Source organism: Budorcas taxicolor, chromosome 25 (genome assembly GCF_023091745.1).
Source record: "Budorcas taxicolor isolate Tak-1 chromosome 25, Takin1.1, whole genome shotgun sequence".
NCBI classification, from domain to species: domain Eukaryota; kingdom Metazoa; phylum Chordata; class Mammalia; order Artiodactyla; family Bovidae; genus Budorcas; species Budorcas taxicolor.
This window is the reverse complement of record NC_068934.1, coordinates 29,131,895-29,155,262: the sequence shown is the minus strand read 5'-3', so window position 1 is coordinate 29,155,262 and position 23,368 is coordinate 29,131,895. Positions and strand designations below refer to the sequence as shown.

The window sequence follows — 23,368 nt, the reverse complement described above, 5'->3', positions numbered from 1 at the left end:
ACCATGGTCAGCCCTCACATCAGCTCTGTAGGCTGGTGGGGCCGTGGGCAGCTGATGTGAGTCCCTCTTCTACAGAGAGGAACTCAGAAGTTCAGAGGAATCAGCTGACCTATCCAAGATGGTGGAGCCAATGTCAGCTCTCCAGCCTCTGCCTTCAGATCTTCCCATCCCAGCCCGGCCTCTGTGTGTGCCCTCTATGCCACTGAGCTACAGACCGGCTCAGAGTGCAGAGCAGGAGGAGGAAGTGCAGGGTCCCTCCACGTGACCCCGAGAGGCACTGAGATCTCAGGAGCTGGTAGAACCTTTCCAACGCCCACCTCTTGCCCGTCAGGTGGGGGTGATGATATCTCTCTGGGGAATGATGAGAGGTGAGGACGCTAGCAGCCGAAAGCGCCTAGCAGGAGACTGGGCACGGAGCCCTCCCCCACGCCATGCACGTGTGCATACACCTGCACTGCACACACACTCACCTGTGTGTTCTGGATCTGGATGGCTCCCTGGGGGATTGCCTGGGTGACCACCTGACCCTGGGAGGTTACCATGGTAACCGGCTGGTATAAGGCTCCACCTGAGGAGACAACCAGTTTTGGGGTCCCCTGCCATAGGGATGGGTAGGAGTGAGGGCAAGCAGGGCTCCCAATCCACTTGGCACTCACGTATAAATACTCTCTACTCTGGAGGCCTTCAGCCCCTGTGGGGAAGGGGTGGGAGGGGATGGGGTGCAGAGAACAGAGTCTCTGTGTGTTTGCGGGTGGAAGGGTCTTTGGTGGGACTCATGAGACTCCGACCCAAATTCGTTCCAAACCACCAGCATCGCCAGGTCTTGCTAATGATCTGTAAGCTTACACAAACTCACCTGGGAGCCCCTCCCTTGCCAGGGGGCACCCCCTCCCACATCCTAGGACACTTTGTTCAGTGTCTTGCCCCCCACCAACCCTGGAATTCCCTCAGGGCCACCCACTCTCCTCCCAGGGGTGTTCCCCAGAATCCCCTGCACAGACCTGACACCACTTGTGAGTTGACGGTTGTCATGGCGATGTTGCCCTGCTGGAGCGCTGAGGCTGGGACCACAATCCCCTGGGGGTTATTGGAGACTCCAGACATGGAATTGGGGGAATTCTGCAGGAGGTCCTGGCAGCAAGGGAGGTGTGGTTTGTGACAGTGTCACTAAGGGCTTAGCTGCCACAGCCCCAAATTCCTCCTCTTCCCTCCCGCCTCCTGCCTTCCTGCCTCCCGCCTCCTGCTCCTGCTCCTCCCAGACCCAAATCCAAAAGGCGGTTCTTCCTAGAAAGTGTGAATAGGGAGGCTCAACCTTACAAGCAACCAACCGACAAGAGCCATCGGCTGACCTATTCCATTCCCCCGTGAACTTGAGACAGAAATTATCCCCCACAGTGGCGCCCATCTTGGCTGCACCGTGGAAGCTCCAGTACTGATGCCTGGGTTCCATTCCCAGACATTCTAACTTAATTGGTCAGGGGTGTGGCCAGGGCTCTGCGGGGAAAGTGCGTGTTGAAAGCTCTGGGTGACTTGGATGTGAAGCCAGGGCTGGGAACCGGACTTTACCTGCTTAGCACATACTCATCCTTCATCCACAGCTATCCCCAGGAGCCGCCTGCCACCAAGGGCCTTGCAGCTCAGCATCCGTATCACATCGTTTATGACACAAAGCTCCACACAAAGCAGCCTCCAACGTACTACCTGTACTTAGTTCAGATCTGCCGTATCGTGGCTACTAAAATATTTGCTAAATAATAATAAAAATAGCCCGCTGTCCTCTTCATCACCTGTCTTCCACGGCATCCCATAGGAGCGTCCGCTCAGCTGGGGGCACATTTCATCGGCTCCCCCTGCTCCTTAGGCCCCAGCACGGAGCCCCTGAGGAGGCTCACTCTCCATGCTGTCACCTGCTGGCCCCTTTCCTGCAGACAGTTCAAAGCAGCTAAGGGGCCTTTTTTTTTTTTTTCTGGCACCCTCATCATTGCCACCTAAGAGATGGGCAGAGAGTGCTTGGACTCTGACGTAAGTGGACAGGAAGCAGGCTCAGCTGAGGGCCTCCAGGAAGGGGCAGTGAGGCCTCCCTTCTTGGTCACCGGGTGCTCTTCTCCGCTAGGGTGGGTTTGTGAGGAAGGAACTGACTGTGAGGGTTGGGGTCTCTAGGTTTCGTTTGGAGAAAGCAAGGCAGGCATGAATGGCGGAAAGTAAGTGAGCCTTAAAAGACCCACTGGGGTCACTGAGCACCCCCCAATCACAGTTGTTCCTGTGAAGACAAGACTTATACCAGGTAACTTGCTGGCTAGGATGGTCATTTCCATGCCGAAGGCCTGGAATCACAGGCCTGACGCTTTTAGGATTTAGACAGGAAAATGGTTAAGAAAAGGGACAGCAAGGTGATCAAACCAGTCCATCCTAAAGGAAATCAACCCTGAATATTCATTGGAAGGACTGATGCTGAAGCTGAAGCTCCAATATTTTGGCCATCTGGTGCAAAGAGCCGACTCATTAGAAAAGACCCTGATGCTGGGAAAGATTAAAGGCAGAAGGAGAAGGGAGTGACAGCAGACGAGATGGTTGGATAGCATCATCAACTTAGTGGATAGGAGTGTGTGCAAACTCTGGGAGACGGTGAAGGACAGGGAAGCCTGGTGTGCTGCACGCAGTCCATGGAGTCACAAAGAGTCAGACATGACTGAACATGACCATGGTTAAGAAAATCGGGGGGAAAAGAAAGCCCCCAGCACCCTAGCTTTGGTTTAAGGACTGGACGAGCTTAGACCATCAGATGCAGGAAGATAGAGAGCATGGAGCAAGAAGTGTGTGCCTGGAGCAAAACCTGGAGCCACTGCCTGCAAATCTGGAGCCACAGACCAAGAAGATACATCAGGGGCCGGGGGACAGCCGTGGCACGTCACTTCCCAGACCCTAGCTCCCAGGAGCTGGCTGAGCCTTGCAGGTGGAGGCAGTCGGTACAGACAGTTTCATTCGATTCAGCTGCTTACCCACCCTTGGCATCTTCTCCAGAACTGCCTTTTTTACCCTCCTAGACTGTCCGGCCCAGGGCTGAGGAGATCAGGCTATAAATAAGCAGCCGTGGGGCTGGAGTCTGGTTGCCCCTCCTCCACGCCTGCACCTCCCATCTGGCTTCTGATGGGGTGGGGTGCGGGAGGAGGCCTTGCTTCCCCACTGGGCTCACCTCTGCGGCTGTGACCTTGGGGAAGGGAGGAGGGGCCAGCTCCTGCCTTGCTTTTTCCTTTCTGGGATCTGTGAGGGCCTCCCCGCCAGTGAGGTTTATTCTTTGAGCAGGACTCTCAGCCTTTCCATTTGGACAGCTGAAGTGTAACACCATCTGACCTGCAGAAATCTAGAAACTGGAAGGGCCCTTACAGCCTGAGTATTCCAGCTCCCTGGGGTACAAACGAGGAACTGAGGCTAAGAAACCCAAACCACTTGCTCAAGGTCCCCCAGGTAGGTAGCAACAACAAGGTTAGGCCACAGCCCTCCTTCACCCACAAACACTGCACGCCCACCCCAGGGCCAAGAACTGGGCAGAAAGGCATTCCTGGAATCACAGGGGTTCAATGAATATGAGCAGGTGAGCAGATAAAAACAACCCAAACCCGGACATACAGAGGCGGCATGGGGACCCAAGGAAAGGATGGAGGATTAGGAATTAGCACCTCATGGCTCTTTGGCCCCATGGCAACCCACCCCAGTATTCTTGCCTGGAGAATCCCATGGACAGAGGAGACTGGCAGGCTACAGTCCATGGGGCTGCAAAGAGTCAGACACGACTGAAGCCACTCAGCATGCACTCACAGCCCTTCAGGGGGCTCCTTACTTATAAGACGTGTCTGGCCCTGTGTTCACACCCAGGAATCCTCGAAGCCTGCCTCTTCAGCTTGCGTCTGCTCCGAACTTGAGCTCCCCTCGATCCAGCCTCCCAGCCAACCTTTCTCCCAGGGTGTAAACCAGTACTGAGATTATAAAAAGCTGGGACAAACTTGAAAATTAAAAAAAAAAAGCACAACTACTTATTTATTTTATTTGACTGTGCCAGGCATTAGTTGTGGCCTGCAGGGTCTTCAGCTGAGGCATGTGGGATCGAATTCCCTGATCAGGGATTGAACCCACACCCCTTGTGCTGGGAACATGGAGTCTTGGTCACTGGATCACCAAGGAAGTCTCTGGAAGGTACATTTAATAGTCAGGGACAGCCACTCCATTGACACTCACCATAATACTCCTGGCAAATGACTTTTCAATGACCTCTGGTTTGGAACCATCCATACCACGGTGCTCATCACTGAATAAGGATTTTTGGGAATTTCCAACATAAAAAGTTGTTCCAGACCTTCTTCCACCCCCAAAATAAATCCAGCAAGGTTAGGAAAATACAAGCAAAGCCAGTAAAATAAATACAAGATGTATGACTTGGGATTCAACCAGCACATCTTTACCAGCCAGAGGCAAGAGAGTGAGTTATCACTTGGATCTTCCCTGGCTTAGTCACACTCTGACTGGTTCTCAGCCTTGTGGCTTGGTTAGCTTCTGCACCAGCTTACCTGCTTTGGGTAACTAAAGGCAATTTATTCTTTGCATCAGACCCTTCACTTTCCTACCCTCTCCTCCTACTTTGGGTCTTTGCTAGGAGGTGCTGGGAGGCGGCTGAGTTACATCAGTAAAGGAATGAAACAGAGAACCTCATGTGGAGACTGTGGCCAGGGGCCTCTGCTGACCACAGCTTAGCTGGGACAGAGAAGAGGCAAAATATTGGCATCTCTGGGGTCTAGGGAAGTGATATTCATCTCTGTTCAGTTGCTCAGTTGTGTCCGACTCTTTGCGACCCCATGGAGTGTAGCCTGGCAGGTTCCTCTGTCTCCCGGAGTCTGCTCAGAATCATGTCCATTAAGCAGGGGACGCTCTCTAACCATCACATCCTCTGCTGCCCCCTTCTCCTTTTGCTGTCAGCCGCTTACATTTGTGAATATGAGCTGTTTCACAAACCTGCCTGAGCACTGGGGTGTTTTTAAAGACACAGATTCTCAGGGCCATTAAAGGAGACCATCAGCCATCTTGTGTTTCCTTTCTTTTCTTTTTTTAGTTGTTGGCATGTGGGATCTAGTTCCCTGACTAGGGATTGAACAGAGGCTCCCTGCCTTGGGAGCACAGAGTCTTAGCCGCTGGACCACAAGGGAAGTCCTAGCAGTCTGTATTTTTAAAAAAACCCCTCTCAGATGGTCCCAAAGATCAGCTGGGATTGAACACTATATTTTTATTATACACACTGAGTATCAGAGAACATTCTCTCACTGCACTATTTCATTTTAACCTCACCACTACCTATGGGGTCAGCAGAGGAGAGAATTCCCAAATATCGTCGATTCTGTTTGCCTAAGGAGGAATCAAGGTCCTGAGAAGGAAAGTGACATTCTTGAGTCACATAGCTCTTGAACCCAGGTCTTCCAGTCCCAAGTGTGGCACGGATGCTGCGGTGGGGAGATGAGCTTTGCAGTTAGTCAGCCAGGTTCCAAGGTAAGCATGGTGTCTGGTGCATTTAGGCACCTAGTAAATCATTTCCCACTTCCTCTGGCTAAGGTCACTCCACTAGGGAATGGGACAGCCAGGGTTTAAAACCTGTCCTAGAAGTCGCAGAGCCTTGCGGGTTCCTAACTTAGCAACACCAGAGGTTCACCCAGAGTTGCACACCTAGCCGTGGTGATCAGTGCCACGTGCCCTGTGCCAGCTTCCCTGCCTAAACGGTGTTCCTGGGCCAAGGCCAAGCCACAGAACTCGAAGCTGCAGTCTCTGTCCCAGACGAGCCCCGTGACTTGACTTTGCAGCTATTTCTGGTCCTGCCTTAGTCTCCAGCCTGCTAGAGCCTTGTCTCTATGGAGACAAAGGGACTAGGTCTCTGGGGACCACCTCCTGGTCTTTTCTGAAGGAGGAGCTCGTTTGGCAGCAGCAGGAGCCCCCTGGGGAGAAGACGCTGGCTAAGCACACAGTGTTATTATCTTCCTGACAGCTTCCTCCTGGGGCACATCACACTCCAAACCAGGTGGATGCCACTCCATCTAGACCCAAACAGAGCTGTTTCCTGCCAGGTTCCTTGGCCCCGTGAAGAGGTGAGAAGCACATGTGGTAGTTTCAGTGACATCCCAATATCCTGTGTCTCACATCCCTTGAGTTGCCCAGGAACCAGGGGCTGAAAGCTGGTTATCCAGCCCAGGAGTTCTTTGCTGTGTTCAGGAGCATGGCAGGGGTGTCCCCAAGCCTCTGGAAACTGCCAGAAGCCTAGGAATCATGGACATTCTTCCTGACTTCTCTGCTGGAGCTGTTCCACTGGGTCTCTTACTTTCTAGTAGGAAATCGGCCAAAAAACTGAAAGCTTAGAGGTTCCCAGGGAGGACATCCTTTAGGGTGGGGACCAGATGACCAAGAGGTCAGATGGAAACCAATGAGCTGGCCTCCCTAGGCCTCATCCCTCTCCTGCTCCTTGTGTGCTGTTTCTCAGAGACACAGGCTGAAAGCCCCTTGGGGAGGTGGGGAGGGGGGTGGAGAGAGGCAGGAGAGCGGCTTTAGGACAGCTGAGAACTTGTGCTCCTCGACACCGCCCATGGGCCAGCTGCCAGGCCCTTGGTCCCTGGGGCCATCGGTCATTCTTTCTGACCCACAGTGGTCACTGGGTGAGTTCTACTCCACATTTCATTTCTGGAACAAAAAAAGATGACTTGTTCAAAAGGAAGCCCTTTTGAACTATGAAAAAGTGAAAGGCTCCGTGATTACTTTTAAAAGCTGAGGGTGGGGTTGGGGGTTGGAAATGAGCTGTCATTGACTGTGAACTCTGACCCTGTGGTCTGATGTCAGCCCAGGGGGAGGTGTGTCAGCTCCTCCGACTGTCTTCCTTCACTGTTATTAAGGGGAGGGCTTGTGTTGCCTGGGAAGACTTAATTTCCACTCATGGAAGAAATTCCTGGAACAAACTGTGACAGCAGGAAGAAATGAAGAGTGAAGGAAAGGACTGATTAGAGTTTTCCTTTAAGTTGTTTCGCAATAGCTGGAATTTTTTTTATCTTATTAGGAGGCCTGCGAAACAGGGGAGTGAATTGGATGAACTTGCAAAGGCCCTTCCAGTTGGGGATTTTAGAAAAAAACATCACCACTCCCTGAGATGTACTGTGAGTGGGTGGAGGGTATGGGGGGAACGCGGGGGGTGGGGCGGTGCGGGGGCGGGGGGGGGGGGGAAGTGGGGGCGTGGGGGGTGGGGGGGTGGGGACAGCCGGAGCGGGCGGCCCCAGCTGTCTGCCATCCACCCCCAGGCCACTAGGGGTCTCTGCTGATCCACAAGCCCAAAGCCTCCCCAGCCTCCTAGGAGGACCGGTTTGTGCCTAACTTGCCTCGGCTGGGGGTGGGGAGCCAATTCTTAGAGCCTGGGTTCTGCTGGGAAGCTTGTCTTGACCCACTCGGGCATGCCCTTGGCCCATCCTCTCAACTCCTTTTTAACGCTTCCTGTTGGCTTGGCACACTGGGCACACAGCACAAGGGATCTTTCTTATACATGTGTCTTTTCCCCCTGTTTGGTTGCAGGGTTTTTCTTTTCTTTTTTCTTTTAGGGAAATGGGGGTCTTTAAATTCCCCAAACTACCCAGGACAGCACTGGGTGACTGATAGATGCTTGGTAGGTCGGTGGCCTGCCTGAGCTGAGGTCTGGACCTGGTGAGGAGGTTACCGTTTTCCCCAAGCACCCCATTCCTGGCAGCGTCCCTCCATTTCAGGCAAAGCCAGCGTCCTGCCCTGTCTCAGGCTGAGAAGAGTTGGGTTCCAAAACCCGGGAAGCCAGTCACATGTAAACAAGCCACCTAACCCCGTTCCTCTTCCTCTCCTGGTGAGAGCTGACATCTCAAGGGAAAGGCACTTGGCCTGCAGGGACACGCAGCAGCTGCTGCTCTTAAGGAACACTCCCTCGGAAGGAGGGAGCCGCTCTGGTTTCTGAGCCTGGCAGGGCCGCCTTCAGCGGGTCCTGGCCCCTGAGCTGGAGGGTGGGTGGGGTCGTGGGGGGTGTGCTAGGGACCCAGAAGGGACAGGCTTAACACCCATGGAGGAGGAAGGCAGTGGAATTCAGTGTCCTGTCACTTGGGTCGCGGGTGTCCCCTTTCCATCTCAGTAGTGACCCTGCAGAGTGGACCACCACTCCCACGCTCGGCCACAACGCAGAACTTCCAGGGGCTGGCTTGAGGTGCTGGCCCTCCACCCCCCGTGGCTTCCTGCTAATCCCGAAAATGCAGACTCCCTGTGGGTCAATCGGCAAGTCCCCTTCCCCAGGCGGGGGTGCACTGATAATGCCCTTCCTGTATTTTTAGAGAGCAGCCCCCCTGCAGAGTGACATCTGGTGGGCCAAGCCTGGCATCTCAGAACTCTGCTCTCTGCGGCCTCTCCCCTCCCTACTTTCAATTAGCAAATCCAAATTCTTTTTTTTCCACAATTGCTTCCTCACTTGCTCTCTCATCCCTGATCGACAGCTAGACAGGGTCATGGCTCCCCACTCGGGGTCCAGGAACCCTGGTTCTCCTTCCTACACATCACTGAAAAAGTAAAAGGACCTAGGAAATGAAAATGGACTCTGGAGGAATCCATCCCTGACTCTGTCGCTTATTAGGCATGGGGCCTTGAGCTTTAACTGCCCTGAGTTTCCCTTTCCTTGGGTATAAAGTGGAGAAAAGCATGTGCACTTTGCAGGCTGGTTGTGATGAGTAAGTAAGAGAATCTGTGTCAAACACCCAGTACACACAGTGTCTGAGACCGGGGAGCTCAATAATCGTGGACGTTTTCTCCCTTTTCTCTGCCAGTTCTCCCTTGAGCGGCTCAAGAGGTAGCAACTTAGTTCAGTTATCTCCAATGCATCTTCAAGCCTTAACCCATTGCCCACATTCTCCACTGAAGAATGGAAGTCTTTGGCAATTATGATGATCAGACTCAAGGCATAGCCCCTAGAAATCTGGCTGCAAGATACTCCATTTGCAGTTAGAGATTGTGTTGCTGTGGTTTTTATGCCCTTGGAACTGAGCAGGCTCGGTAGATACCTGAACAGATGCTTGAGGCATGAGTTTCCCCCTAAACCCTGGCCTCTTTGCTCCATGGACTGTTCTCTCTGTTCCTCCCCTTCTCCAGACTTCTCTTTACAATGGGCACGCTCATACTGAGAGCTCCCAGATTGTCTACTAACCGCTCTCCACTCTCCTGAGTGAAAAGAAAAAGTGAAATGAAAGCTTTAGTCACTCAGTCATGTTCGACTCTTTGCAACTCCATGCACTATAGCCCACCAGGCTCCTCTGTCCATGGATTTTCCAGGCAAGAATACTGGAGTGGGTTGCCATTCCCTTCTCCAGGGGATTTTCCTGACCCAGGAATTGAACCTGAGGTCTCCTGCACTGCAGGCAGATTCTTTACCATCTGAGCCACCAGGGAGGCCCCAAGCCTAACTACCCCAAGCCCCTACTGACCCAGAAGTGAAGTGAAGCGAATTGAAGTCGCTCAGTCGTGTCTGACTCTTTGCAACCCTGTGGACTGTAGTCCGCCAGACTCCTCTGTCCATGGGATTCTCCAGGCAAGAATACTGGAGTGGGTTGCCATTTCCTTCTCCAGGGGATCTTCCCAACCCAGGGATCGAACCTGGGTCTTCTGCACTGGAGGCAGACGCTTTAACCTCTGAGCCACCAGGGAAGCCCCCTACTGACCCAAGCCTGCCTGAAATGCTCCGTCCCTCAGGAAGTCCTCCCAAAGCCAGTGGAGCTTCAGCTTCTCCAATCACATTAGCTTTGAAAATTCTCCTGCAGACCTATCTGACCCCTCTTGAGGTTGGCTCAATCTGTCTCTGGACAGGAACAGACCCTGGCCATGAGGGTATACAGGTGGGGCCTGGGCTTTCCCAGCGGGAGGTAGAAGGAAGCTGAGAAGTGACTGGGCAACCTCAGGCCACATACATGCTTCGCTAAATCCAGACCCCTTCCAGCAGCTGCTTTCCTGCCCTTCCTCAGGGTCCTCTTGCCCCTGAGCACTGTATGCTCACAGAACTTATCTAGATCTTCAGGTGGGACACAAGCTCCCTCCCACTGAGGTTGAATGCTCATCCTGGAAAATTCATAGTCTTCTCTCAAGACCTAGTGCAGTGCCTACAGTAAGAGTCCCCCCAGTGCTTGGCAACAGAGTGAGAACTGTGGCTCAGCCCGATCTGCCCTGGAAGAGAGCTGAGGTTTAATCTCCAAGGGGAAAGATGGTTTTAGGTTAAATGCAAGCTTGAGCAAGGCCGGCATGAGGGTCTCTTCAGTGGAATCAAGGAAAGTGAAAGTGTTAGTTGCTCAGTTGTGTCTGACTCTTTGAGACTCCATGAACTGTAGCCCGCCAGACTCCTCTGTCCATGGGATTTTCCAGGCAAGAACACTGGAGTGGGTTGCCTGCCCTGCTCGAGGGGATCTTCCCAAGCCAGGGATCGAACCCAGGTCTCCCTCATTGCAGGCAGATTCTTTTACAGTCTGAACCACCAAGGAAGCCCCTGGAATCAAGGAAGAGCTTCCTTGCTAAGTATCTGCCCACACAGGAAGCCTGGGCTCGGCTGAGTAAGAAGCTAGGATGTCATTAGACACAGGCAGGGCAGCATGGCTTCCTGGGGAGGGGGAAGAGCAGGCTGTGGCCCAAGTCCTTGGAAACCCCAGTTTACCTCTCCTGCTTGGAAGCAGCAGTCTCCTCCACACGGCACTCCCATTCTACCCACTAAGAGAAAGTTCACGCTTCGAAATGGAAGGCCAAGTGGGGAGTATGCCCAGACCCCATTGTGCCAGACAGGGACACGGTATGGCATCTGAGAGAGGGGGACCAATGTGAGTAAAAAAAATATCTCCCACTTTGCAACACAAGACTGGATGATCAGCACACAGGCAAAAGCATGAGCCAGCAGTTTGCAACAAAGCTGGCGGCCGGCCGGAATGTTGATCCTGCGGATCATGTTCCGGAGGGGAGACACCCCTCCCCAGGCCAGGCTGGCGCGTACTGTGGCTATTTCAGGCTGGGGGGGGTGGATTAAGGTCGAACCATGACGAATGTGTGTGCAGATACACACACACACACACACACACACACACACACACTCCTCCTCTCTCCTTTCTGGTACTGATTCCCATGCCAAGACCCCAGGCCTGCCTCCTACACTGAGTCTCAGCCTCATAGGTCTCTCCTTCCTGGGGAGGCCCAGGGCCAGCCTGCACCCACCTTGGCAAGGAAGAGATGGGAGCCTGGGAATGAGGACAGGGCGACACACACAAGGTATCCTGCCCACCTTCTCCTCTGCACACCCCCAGGACACTGCACCGACCCCACCCCAACCCCTCCCCCCTACTGCAGTCACCGTCTCTCTTTCCATCTCTTTCTGCCTCTGTCTGTCTCCAGCCTCACTTTCCTCTTCCTTCTGTGTCTCTTCATCTTTGTTGCTCTTTTCCTCCAGTTCTTCATCCTCTCTGCACCTCCCTCTCAAACCTGACCCTTGAGACCTACTGTAGAGCACAGGGAACTCTGCTTAATGTTATGTGGCAGCCTTGGATGGGAGGGGAGTTTGGGGAAGAATGGATACATGTATATGTATGGCTGAGTCCCTTCGCTGTTCACCTGAAGCTATGACAACATTGCTAATCAACTAAACTCCAATATAAAAATTAGAAGCTTGAAAAAAGAATATAAGACAGAAAAGCAAAGCATACCCTTGATATTTGCCTTTCTTTCCCTCCTTCTCCCTATTTCTCCTCCCCTCCTCAGCCTTCTTCTTGCCTCTGATTTTTCTCTCTCCATCTTTCTCATCATATTACTTCTTTCAACAGAAAATTATTGGCTAACTACCATATGCACCAGACTCTGTGTGGTTACTGTCGGGTATAGGTATAATAATATATGAAATCCCGTCTTTGCTCAAAAAATGTTTGTTATCCAGGAGAGGAAAATAAGGCTTACACAAGTGATGATGATGCAAAGTCACGTGTGATATTTACCACATAAATGGCCTGCCATGCCCAGGAGTTAGCTGAGAGAAAGGAAAGTCCAGCTTTGGGGTGGGGCATCCAGGAGGCCTCTATGGGGAGGCAGCCTTCTTACTGCCCTTGGCGAAGAGGCTGGGTGCGGTCCTGCAGAGGTGTGGGGACCTCACCCAAACGCACGGGCATGGAAGAACAGTGAAGGAGGAGGGCCTTGAATGTCAGGTGAAAGGATGTGAAAACCTGGGGGTGCTGGTAATCAGAGCTTTTGAGCAGGAGAAGGGCTTGAACAGCGCTTTAGATGATAAAGCCAGCTGCAGAAGCCTAAGAGGTGTGCGGATGTGAAAGTGTGTGTGTGTGTGTGTGCGCGCGTGCGTAGGAGGGCCTCGAGGTAGCCACAGAAGAGCAGAATAGGAAGCTATAACAGTAGCTTGTGTGTAATTACCTGATTCACCCATTGAAGCCTGAACCGAGGAGGTGGGGGCAGAGACAGGAAATGAAGGGGCCAGTCTGAGAAGTGGCAAACAGGACTGCCTCACCAAGTGTCTTCTCTCTTTTTCAGTGTATTTGTTTTCATCGGATTGTCTGAGCTCCCCTTTCTAAGCGGATCAGAGGCCTTTCTGCAGCGGTCACCCCAGGGCCAGCTCCACTGTCAGGCACCGATGTGGTGCTTGCAGTGATAGAGATCAAAGTTCCTTCCTCTTCTCTCTAAGCTCAGAGGCACTGGATGCTGGGATCCCCCAGGAGGACTGACTTCTGCAGACAGCACCTCCCATGCCTGGTTCACCCAGCACCCACGTTATCCTTCTCTACTAGTGTCTCCCAGTGACCCTGCTTCCTGCAGGACGAATCTGTCGGCCCCGGGACTTCAACGCTTCAGGGGCCCCTGTGGCTACTAAGCCCCCTGGCCCTCCTTTCTTTCCCCTCTACCCTGGTACACCCCCAATGCCAGAGCTCGAGTTGGGGCTGGAGGGCCCAGAAGGGGAAACCCGGTGCCTCTCCAAGGACCTGATTATTTCCAAAGACTTGTGCTAATTTTCTGATATGATCCTCACATCTCTGTGAGGCACTAAATCCTCATTACTTTTCCTGACCGATGCATTCTAATTAGATCAACACTTAAAACAAATTCACAATAGCCACAGGATGGCTTTCCATCTCATTAACTCCTCACTTATTATTTTCATGAAAATTACTGATAAAAATGTGCATCTCCATTTGGTGAGGCCTCACAGCCTCCTCGGCTCCTATCTTGCATCTCTCCCGTCACCGGGGCTGCGCAGCGTCGCCATGGTAACCCACAATAATAGAAACTAATAAATTACAAACGAGATGCTCGTTGAGCAATTATTGTCCTCTTTTATGCAAGTTTCTTGCTAATTTTGATCATAAGGGAAAGTACAATAAGACTCTGAAGGAATGAGTCTATTTCAAGAGAATATTAGCAAGCAGGAGCCTGGGCGGCAGAGTTTAGATCTGTAATAAAGTGATTTGGTGATTTCAAGCAAAGGGGAGAGGAAATAAACTTCCTGCCTTGTGTCTCCTGCAGTACTCACTACTGAGTCCCCCAGAGATCCCCTGGGGGTGGGTTCGATGTGGCTTTTGTGGTCAACATGTACAAGGCGTGGCTGGCCTTCTAGAGGTCACCCTGTCCCTTCCCCTGCCTCTGCCAACCTAGAGAAATAGACGATATGTGTTGGTCCTTAAAATTTACAGGTTAAAAATGGCATCACCTTTCTTTGGCACTCTTTCCAGCACATTTCATCAAGCATTCTTAGAAAGTTCACCTGTATCCCCAAGCCTGATTGTCTCATGGGTAGAAGGCTACGGCAGACCTCCTGTGGGATCTCCACGTGCCTGTCCTGGACTCAGAGCTCAGTGGGAGAAGAAGGTGGTGAGCCTAGGGCTTATAGAGACACCAGTGAGTTGGAAAGGTATCGCCAGGAAGCTTTTACAGTTCATAGGTTTGGGGGAAATATTCTGCCCTGGAGAGAACCCATTCTCTCCTAGAGCAGAGTTGTTGTTTCCACAGTTCCCGGTTCCCTTCATCCCGGTTCCCAGGATGAAGGTGGCAGGTGAATCTTGAGAGGAGGGGGTGACTTTAGGTGACTTATACAGTGGCCCTGAACCACAAGGCGACAGATGTGCCAGGGTGAGGTGAGCAACTAGAGAATGATCGGGGAAAAGCTGTCCCTTGGGAAGCTTCTGTTTTCTTCTATTGGGTGGAATTCAAGAGAGGACCACTTCCCCCAAACCCTCCAGAACACAAAAATTCATTAAACCAAAGCCCCTGGAGAATCCAAGGGGTGGTGTTGGCATGTTTGATTCCATTCCCAGCTCTGTCCTGCCTCATCCTCCAGCAAAACTCTCCGTCTCCTTAACTTTTGTGCTCATTTACTGCAATTTCTTGGACCCAGAAGCCAGAAATCACTTTGAACATCGTCCCTCTGAGATCTAGTCATTTTCTAGGGAATACTGATGCCCTGGCATGGTGAGCACTGGGCTTTCGAGGGTCTGGCTGCCTGAAAATACCAGGAGGAACGGACCAGAGGATGCATCTCATGACGAAAGGATCCAGTGACTCTAAACCGTTTCCCTAAACCATGGACCTTCTGACACCTGGCTTTGGAGCCTGGCTAGGAGAGAGGACCCAGTGCTCTGTGTTACCTGTGAGTGAAGGTTTATGGAGGGCTGGTTGGGGGAGTAGGGCCCCCCGAGGTCATTCCTGAGCAGATTATCACTGTGCATCTTGGTTTTGAGGCAGGTGATGTACCGGTTACAAAAGTCCTTGCAGAGTTCATTGACTTTCTCCAGCTCCAGCAGGTGGATTCTCAGCACCTGGATCGCCTTCACCATCTGTGGAGAGGAAGGACAGGGGAGCTCAGGTGTGTCCGGATTCCAGTCCCCTCACTGCCTTGACCCTTGAACCCCAAGCACACCAGCAGAGAGAAGCCCATTCCTGCTCTGGCGATATAGGATTTAAATTCTCTCTGTGGGTACATGCAGATTGTTAGCTTATATTTTTAAATGCACAGATTTTTTTTTTTTTTTTACTTAAAAAAAAGTATACACAGCTACCCTGGGTCTTTGTTGCTGCACACAGGTTTTCTCTAGTTGCGGCGAGAGGGGGCTACTCTCACGGGGTTCTCACGCAATGGCTTCTCTTGGTGCAGAGCGCAGGCTCAAGGCATTTAGGCTTCAGTAGTTGTGGTGTACGGGCTTAATTGCCCCGAAGCACGTGGAATCTTCCTAGGCCCGGAATTGAACCCATATGTCCTGCATTGGCAGGCAGAGTCTTATCCACTGGGCCACCAGAGAAGCTCCTGCTTACTTTTTTGAGCCTCCTGTTATCATAGCTGTCCTGAGGGCAGATGTGCTATTCTGAGAACAGCCTTGGAGATGGAAGGCCAGGTCTCCAGCTCTGGGCCTGCTTGTCTGTGTGGCCTTGGTCCAGTGCGTAAGTTCTGCACCTCACTATCTGACAGCTGGACGCAATGATGCCCTTCCTGACAGCTGTGCACTTTTGCAGAAAGGAGCATCTGAGGGAAGGCACAAGATTCGAAGGGTGTGGCCCTGAACCAGCCTGAGGAAGACAGAGATCAGAGCTCCTTGTGAGAGCCCCAGGAGGTAAGGGACCGGCTGTTCTTAAACTCGTGGTCTGAGTGCCTCGTGTGACGCCAGTCGCTGTGCAGACACCCCATCAATGCCTGTTGACGGACTGCGTCATCCAGTGTGACTGAGCTGGGCGCTGGGACACTCAGCTGTCTGTGCTGGCTTTTTCCATGCCCTTCGGGTGGTTATATATGAGCCTGCCGCCTCTTCAAATGGACCTTCCTAACCTTTCAAGGCAAGAAGCTATTTCTCAATTGAACCTTTTCTTTTTATTGTTGCTATTATGATGAAAAGAAAGCACTGTGGGAAGTAAGGAAAACAGAGGATGAAAAAGGCTGCCCTTGATCCAGTCACCCTAAAAAATAATGGGGTTTTTTTTGAGGGGGGTTCACACGCACATATGTCAACATAGTTCCAGTCACTCTGTACATGCAATTTTGTTTGCCGTTTTCCCCCTTAGTTTACTGGATGTATTTTTCTAAGTGGCAGCATTGTTTTCTCTATTCTGGCTTCTAGCCTGTGGGCATCTAGAAGGGAGAAGTGGCGTCTAATTTGCTCATCCTGTTATCATGGTTATTAATACATGTGGATACTGATAGTTCTCGAATGGGTAAAAGTTACTGAGTAAATATATTTTAAATTATTGCATACCATTCCATGCAATAATAAAGATAATAATATAATAAAATAATGAAAAAATAATAAAAATTCCACGGGGCTTCCCCGTGACTCAGACGGCAAAGAATCTGCCTGCAGTGCAGGAGACCTGGGTTCAATCCTTGGGTCATAAAGATCCTCTGGATAAGGGAATGGCAACCCACTCCAATATTCTTGCCTGGAGAATTCCATGGACAGAAAAGCCCAGTGGGCTTCAGTCCATGGGGTCGCAAAGAGTCAGACATGACTGAGCGACTAACACGGCAATAATATATCTTTCCATGTGTGTGCCCTACTTAGCCAATTCCTTATTGTTGGGCATTTAGGTTAATTCCAATTTTTCAAGTTTATAAAAAATGTTAAGTGAGTATTTTCCAACTTTACAGCTTATTGATGCTTCTTCATTATTTCCTTAGGACAAGATCCCAAAAATGATCAGAAAAAAAACAAATCTATGGACATTCTTTTGGCTCATGGTAGATATGGCCAAATCACTTTTCAAATAAAGATGTTGGGGCAATTGGACATCTACAAGCAAAACAGTGGACTTTCACATCTTACACAAAAATTAACTCAAAGACCAAAATGTAAGGCATAAACTGTAAAGTTTTTAAGAAAAAAAAAAAAGAAAAAGAAACACAAGAGAAAATAATCAGGACAGAGGGCTAGGCAAAGAAGTCTTAGATTTGACACCAAAAACATGACCCAGAAAGGGAAACTTGATGAATTGAACCTTATCAAAGTGTAAAATGTTTGCTCTTCAAAAGACCCTGTGAAGAAGATGAAAAGACAAACTACACAACAGGAGAAAATATCTGAAAAACACGTATCTGACAAAGGACTTACATCCAGAATATATAAAGAACTCTCAAAACTAACCAGTAAAATAACAAGCAATCCAATTAGAACATGGGCAAAAGACAACATCAGACATTTCACTGAAGAGGATACATAGATGCCAAATAGCCACACGAAAAGATGTTCAGAATTATCAGGGAAGGGTCTTCTCTGGTGGCTCAAATTGTAAAGAATCTTCCTGCAAAGCAGGAGACCCAGGTTCTATCCCTGAGTTGGGAAGATCCCCTGGAGGAGGGCATGGCAACCCACTCCAGGACTCTTGTCTGGAGAATCCCACAGACAGAGAAGCCTGGTGGGCTACAGTCCATGGGGTCACAAAGAGTCAGATACGGCTGAAATGACTTAGCACACATGCATGCATCATCAGGGAAATGCAACTTAAAACCGCAGTAAGATGTCACCACACACCTATCAGAGTGGTTAACATTAAAAACAGAGATAACACTAAATCTTGGCAAGGAATTAGAAACTGGATCACTCATGTGTAACTGGTGGATATAAAAGATGGTCCAGCCACTCTGGAAAACAGCAGAATACTTTCTTACAATACTGAATAGATGCCATCCAGCTCAGCAGTTGCACTCTTGGGCATTTATCCCAGAGAATAAAAACATGTGTTCACCTCAAAACTTGTATATTCAAAGAAATTTTATTTTTAATAACCCCAAGCTGGAAACAACCAAAATACACTTTAACAGGTGAATGGATAAAGAAACTATGGTACATCTGTATCATGAAATCATACTTAGCAACAAAAACAAACTACTGATAAACTCAACTACTTGGATGGATTTAAAGGGAATGATGCTGAGAAAAAAAGCCAGTCTCAGAAGGCTACATACATAATGCCATTTATATAACATTCTTTTCTTCTTTTTTTATATATAGAACATTCTTTTAAATTTCAGAGATAGAGAACAGATCAGTGATTGCTAGGAGGTATGGGAGGGAGGGAGGGAGGGACTGCTCTGTATCTTGACAATCAGAGTGTCTCCATGAATACACACGTGATAAAGTGGCACAAACTAAACACACACACACACATATCGCTATGACTATATGTAAAACTAGTGATGTCTGAGTAAGTCTGGTGGTCATACCACTGTCATCTCCCAGCTGTGAAACTGTCCTCTAGCCATGCAGAAAGGGAATCAGGTCTTTGCTATACTAATTCTTACAGCTGCATGTGAATCTACAGTTACATCAAAATAAAAAGTAAAAAGAAAAAAGAGTGGGTGCTTGCCTTCCAAGACGATTGATGCTGACATAAGCCATGTAGACGCGTCTTTCTTTAACCCCACCCTCCTAGCTTTTGGCCAACATCTTGATGCCCAGAAAGACTAGCAAGGGCATGGCTCCCAGAGAACCCTACTGTCCAGGTGTGTTGAGCCGTAAGCTGTGTGACTAAGAGCCATGGCCACACCCTCTCTGAGCTTCATCAGCATTTCAAGTGGAGAGTGAGAGAGGAGCCCCCAGACTCTCATCTGGATTGTCTGATGGGTAGGGATTCAGTTCAGTTCAGTTGCTCAGTTGTGTCCGACTCTTTGCCACCCTATGGACTGCAGCACGCCAGGCCACCCTGTCCATCACCAACTCCCGGAGTTTACTCAAACTCATGTCCATTGATGTCAGTGATGCCATCCAACTATCTCATCCTCTGTCGTCCTTTCTTCTCTGGCCTTCAGTCTTTCCCAGCATCTGGGTCTTTTCTAATGAGTCACTTCTTCACATCAGGTGGCCATAGTATTGGAGTCAGTTTTAGCATCAGTCCTTCCAGTGAATATTGAGGGCTGATTTCCTTTAGGATGGACTGGTTGGATCTCCTTGCAGCCCAAGGGACTCTCAAGAGTCTTCTCCAACACCCAGTTCAAAAGCACCAATTCTTCAGTGATCAACTTTCTCTATAGGGACAGGGATTGTGCTTGGCTAATTAAAGGCTCTTGGAGAATTAGATGAAGTGTCACTCAGAGGCAGAAACTGACAACTGTATATTTTCCTCAGTGATCAATGTAAAGAAATAGAGGAAAACAATAGAACGGGAAAGACTAGAGATCTCTTCAAGAAAATTAGAGATATCAAGGGAACATTTCATGCAAAGATGGGCACAATAAAAGAAAGAAATGGTATGGACCTAACAGAAGCAGAAGATATTAAGAAGAGGTGGCAAGAACACAGAAGAACTATACAAAAAACATCTTAATAACCAGATAACAACGATGGTGTGATCACTCACCTAGAGCCAGACATCTTGGAGTGTGAAGTTAAGTGGGCCTTGGGAACCATCACTACGAACAAAGCTAGAAGAGGTGATGGAATTCCAGCTGAATATTTCAAATCCTAAAAGATGATGCTGTGAAAGTGCTGCACTCAATATGCCAGCAAACTTGGAAAACTCAGCAGTGGTCACAGGACTGGAAAAAGTCAGTTTTCACTCCAATCCCAAAGAAAGGCAATGCCAAAGAATGCTCAAACTACTGCACAATTGCACTCATTTTATAAGTGGGCAAAATAATGCTCAGAATTCTCCAAGCATGGCTTCACACAGTACATGAACCAGAACTTTCAAGCTGGATTTAGAAAAGGCAGAGGAACCAGAGATCAAATTGCCAACATCTGTTGGATCATAGAAAAAGCAAGAGTTCCAGAAAAACACCTACTTCTGCTTCACTGACTATGTTAAAGCCTTTAATTGTGTGGATCACAACAAACTGTGGAAAATTCTTCAAGAGATAAGAATACCAGACCACCTTATCTTACCTACCACCTTACCTGACCTGTATGCAGGTCAAGAAGCAACAGTTAGAATCGAACATGGAACAACAGACTGGTTCCAAATTGGGAAAGGAGTACGTCAAGGCTGTATATTGACGCCCTGCTTATTTAGCTTATATGCAGAGTACATCATGCGAAATGCTGGACTGGATGAAGCACAAGCTGGAATCAAGACGGTCAGGAGAAATATCAATAACTTCAGATATGCAGACGACATCACCCTTATTGCAGAACGTGAAGAGGTACTAAAGAGCCTCTTGATGAAAGTGAAAGAGTGAAAAAGCTGGCTGAAAATCCAATATTCGAAAAACGAAGATCATGGCATCCGATCCTATCACTTCATGGCAAATAGATGGGGAAACAATGGAAACTGACAGATTTCATTTTCTTGGGCTCTAAAATCACTGCAGATGGTAACTGCAGTCATGAAATTAAAAGGCACTTGCTCCTTGGAAGAAAAGCTATGACCAACTTAGACAGCATATTAAAAAGCAGAGACATTACTTTGCCGACAAAGGTTTTTCCAGTAGTTATGTATGACTGTGAGGGTTGGACTATAAAGAAAGCTGAGCACTGAAGAATTAAGGCTTTTGAATTGTAGTGCTAGAGAAGATTCTTGAGAGTCCCTTGGACTACAAGATCAAACCAGTCAATCCTAAAGGAAATCAGTCATTGGAAGGACTGATGCTGAAGCTGAAGCTCCAATACTTTGGCCACCTGATACAAAGAGCTGACTCATTAGAAAAGACTCTGATGCTGGGAAAGATTGAAAGCAGGAGGAGAAGGGGACGACAGAAGATGAGATGGTTGGATGGCATCACCGGCTCAATAGACAAGAGTTTGAGCAAGCTCTGGGAGATGTTGAAGGACAGGGAAGCCTGGCGTGCTGCTGTCCATAGGGGCACAAAGAGTTGGACACGACTGAGCGACTGAACAACAGCTTTCTATAGGCACCAAGAATATCTAGTGCCTCCATCAGTACAATCTCTCTTAATTTTTAAAAATATTTATGTATTTTTCTGAGCCAGGTCTTAGTTGCACTATGTGGGATCTGGTTTCCTGAGCAGGGATCAAACCCAGATCCCCCTGCATCGGGAGGGTGGAGTCTTAGCCGCTGGACCAGCAGAGAAGTCCCTATAACCTCCCTTAATTTAACATTATTATTTTGACGAATAGTAAGTCTCATTAAATGCCAAACATTGTACAAGACCTCTCACTCGAATAAGATGCCAGTCAGCTTTGTCTCCTCCAGCCAAAATAACCCTAATTCTTTAAACCTTTCTTCTTTTTTTCCTCCCTCTGTTCCTTCTTCCTTCCATCCTTTCATTTCTTCTTTCCTCTTTCTCCGAGCTTTCCTTAACTGGACTATTTTTCCTTTTCAATCAACATTTACTCACTTTAAAATCTTTCCATGAATACACACACACACACACACAGGAAAGTACACATACCTATAGTCAACAAATACTTCTTATGTAAAAAGAATCAGAAAATACAATTAAATAGAACAAAATAAAAAGTAAAATCAATCCAAAATAGCTTCGCTCAGATGAAATACACGTGCAATGTGTTTAAATCAGATCTGATGCACAGTGGCTGAAAGTGGACCTACCTTTTGATTTAATAAAGCACAGGTGAAGGATTACTTTTTTATGAGATAACAGACTTGGTTTAAAGATTTAAGAACATAGAGTAAATCACAATGGTATTTCAAGGCAATGAATATGTAGGATCTATTCAGTATTAGAGAAAAAAGTGGGCAATGCCATTAATATGGGGCAGCTGCCTGGCATAGCACGAAGCCTGTGGGATTTACCGTCAGCCCAGATTTGAGTCCAGGCCTACTGTTTACAGATTGAGTGACATTGGGCTAATTCCATGACTTCCCTTAGCCTCAGTCTTCCTCATCCCGGACTCACAGGATTTGATAAGGGCTAAAAGAGATAATAATGTGAAAGTGCTTTATAAACCACAGGGAACCAAAGGCATATACATTTTTGCAACCTCTTTTAATGATTTCTAATATCCTGTTGGCTTTTCTATTGCTATTTCATTTTCAGAGAGTGGAAAAATAATCATCCCCAGTTTTTTCTTCTATATTTTGGTTCGTGAATCATCCTCTAGCTTATTTCTAATGCAATTTTGGGTTTTTGCCTCTAAATCAGAGTAAAACTCTGGCGTATTAAACTATTTCCCTAAGTGATGGATGTCATGTAAAAGGTTATTCCAAATCTTCTAGTGCAATGAACAGTTCCATTTAATTTAACATCATCAACAACTGTGATGAAGGTATCCTTAATTCCTTTTCTCCCAGTTTGGCTTCATCTTTTAGCTTCTCTCCCCACCCTTTTCTTTCAAAATACTAATTAAAAAAGCAGCCCTCTTCTTCTAAGTAGCATCCTTCACTAAAGCAAAACAAGATGCAGTCTTACACGTAGTCTCATATCACAACACACGGGCCCCACATGCAGGTGAGTGCTCAGTCGGGTCTGACTCTTTGAGTCCTTGGACTGTAGCCCGCCAGGCTCTTCTGTCCATGCGATTTCCCAGGCAAGACTTCTAGAGTGGGTTGCCATTTCCTCCTCCAAGGGATCTTCCTGAACCAGGGATCACTTAAGTCTGAACCTGCTTCACGTAAGTCTTCCTGCACTGGCAGGTGGATTTTTCACCGCAAGGGCCACCTGGGAAGCCCGCATGGCCTCACAAGTCTCAGCAAAGTCCACAGGATGGGACGGAGCCTCTCTTTCTCCGGAAAGTCCCATGGTGTGATGTCCTAAATCTATTATTTCCTGTCTGAGTATTTTGAACCAGACCTTTAACTTTGTCTGTAACATGTAAGCTGATTAATAATGCTTACACTGAAGAGCTGTTGTGAACACTGAATGAAACCATGTACATGTGTCCTGGGCACACAGCAACTGTGTTGTATGTCAATTATTTACATCAATGTGCCCCTCCCTCCTCCATCAAGCACTTTTCTGAAAAGTGGCCTCTCTTGTAAGATTGCGACCTCTTCATTTGATAATAATAAATCCTTGCCTTTCAAAGCATTTATATACATAGCACTTTACAATATGCAGAACGCTTCTCTCTCCATTACCTCATTTGAGTCGCACAAACCTGGGGACCCACAGGCATGGTTATCATTCTCCTGGAGAATAGGAATCAAGACCCAGGGATTAGGTAACCTGTGAAATTCCAGGCAGCAATTAGGGAGTATCTCTGCCCTGGAGGGCAGACTCCTTTTTCCCTTCTCCTTCTCTGCACTTTGGGAAGCTGGAATAGTCTGCTTCACATACAGATGAATTGGTAAACATGCATTCCTACAAGTGCTCTGAAGTGCTTCCCGCATGTCACTAGGGCAGCCAAAGCTAAACTCTAATTGGGAATTTTTCCAGGCCAGCCCAGCCTGGCCTGAGCAGTTGGAAGGGTAGGGTCCCTGGAACAAGGCCTGGAAC

The 23,368-nt window shown here is 48.7% G+C and overlaps 1 protein-coding gene and 1 non-coding gene across 4 annotated transcripts in view; both read right to left on the bottom strand.

Moving 5' to 3' along the window:
• Nucleotides 1–23,368, bottom strand: part of PKNOX2 (PBX/knotted 1 homeobox 2) — a 293,398-nt gene that overhangs the window by 20,753 nt on the left and 249,277 nt on the right. For all 3 annotated transcript variants that reach the window (XM_052662551.1, XM_052662552.1, XM_052662553.1), the window contains exons 7-9: nt 14,679–14,867; nt 1,002–1,131; nt 471–568 (exon numbers count right to left, since the gene is read on the bottom strand). In XM_052662551.1, the coding sequence (XP_052518511.1) occupies nt 471–568; nt 1,002–1,131; nt 14,679–14,867 (417 nt within the window). The remainder of the gene's footprint in view (nt 1–470; nt 569–1,001; nt 1,132–14,678; nt 14,868–23,368) is intronic.
• Nucleotides 9,646–9,717, bottom strand: TRNAW-CCA (transfer RNA tryptophan (anticodon CCA)). Its single transcript has one exon. It is a non-coding gene; the product is annotated as a tRNA-Trp (tRNA).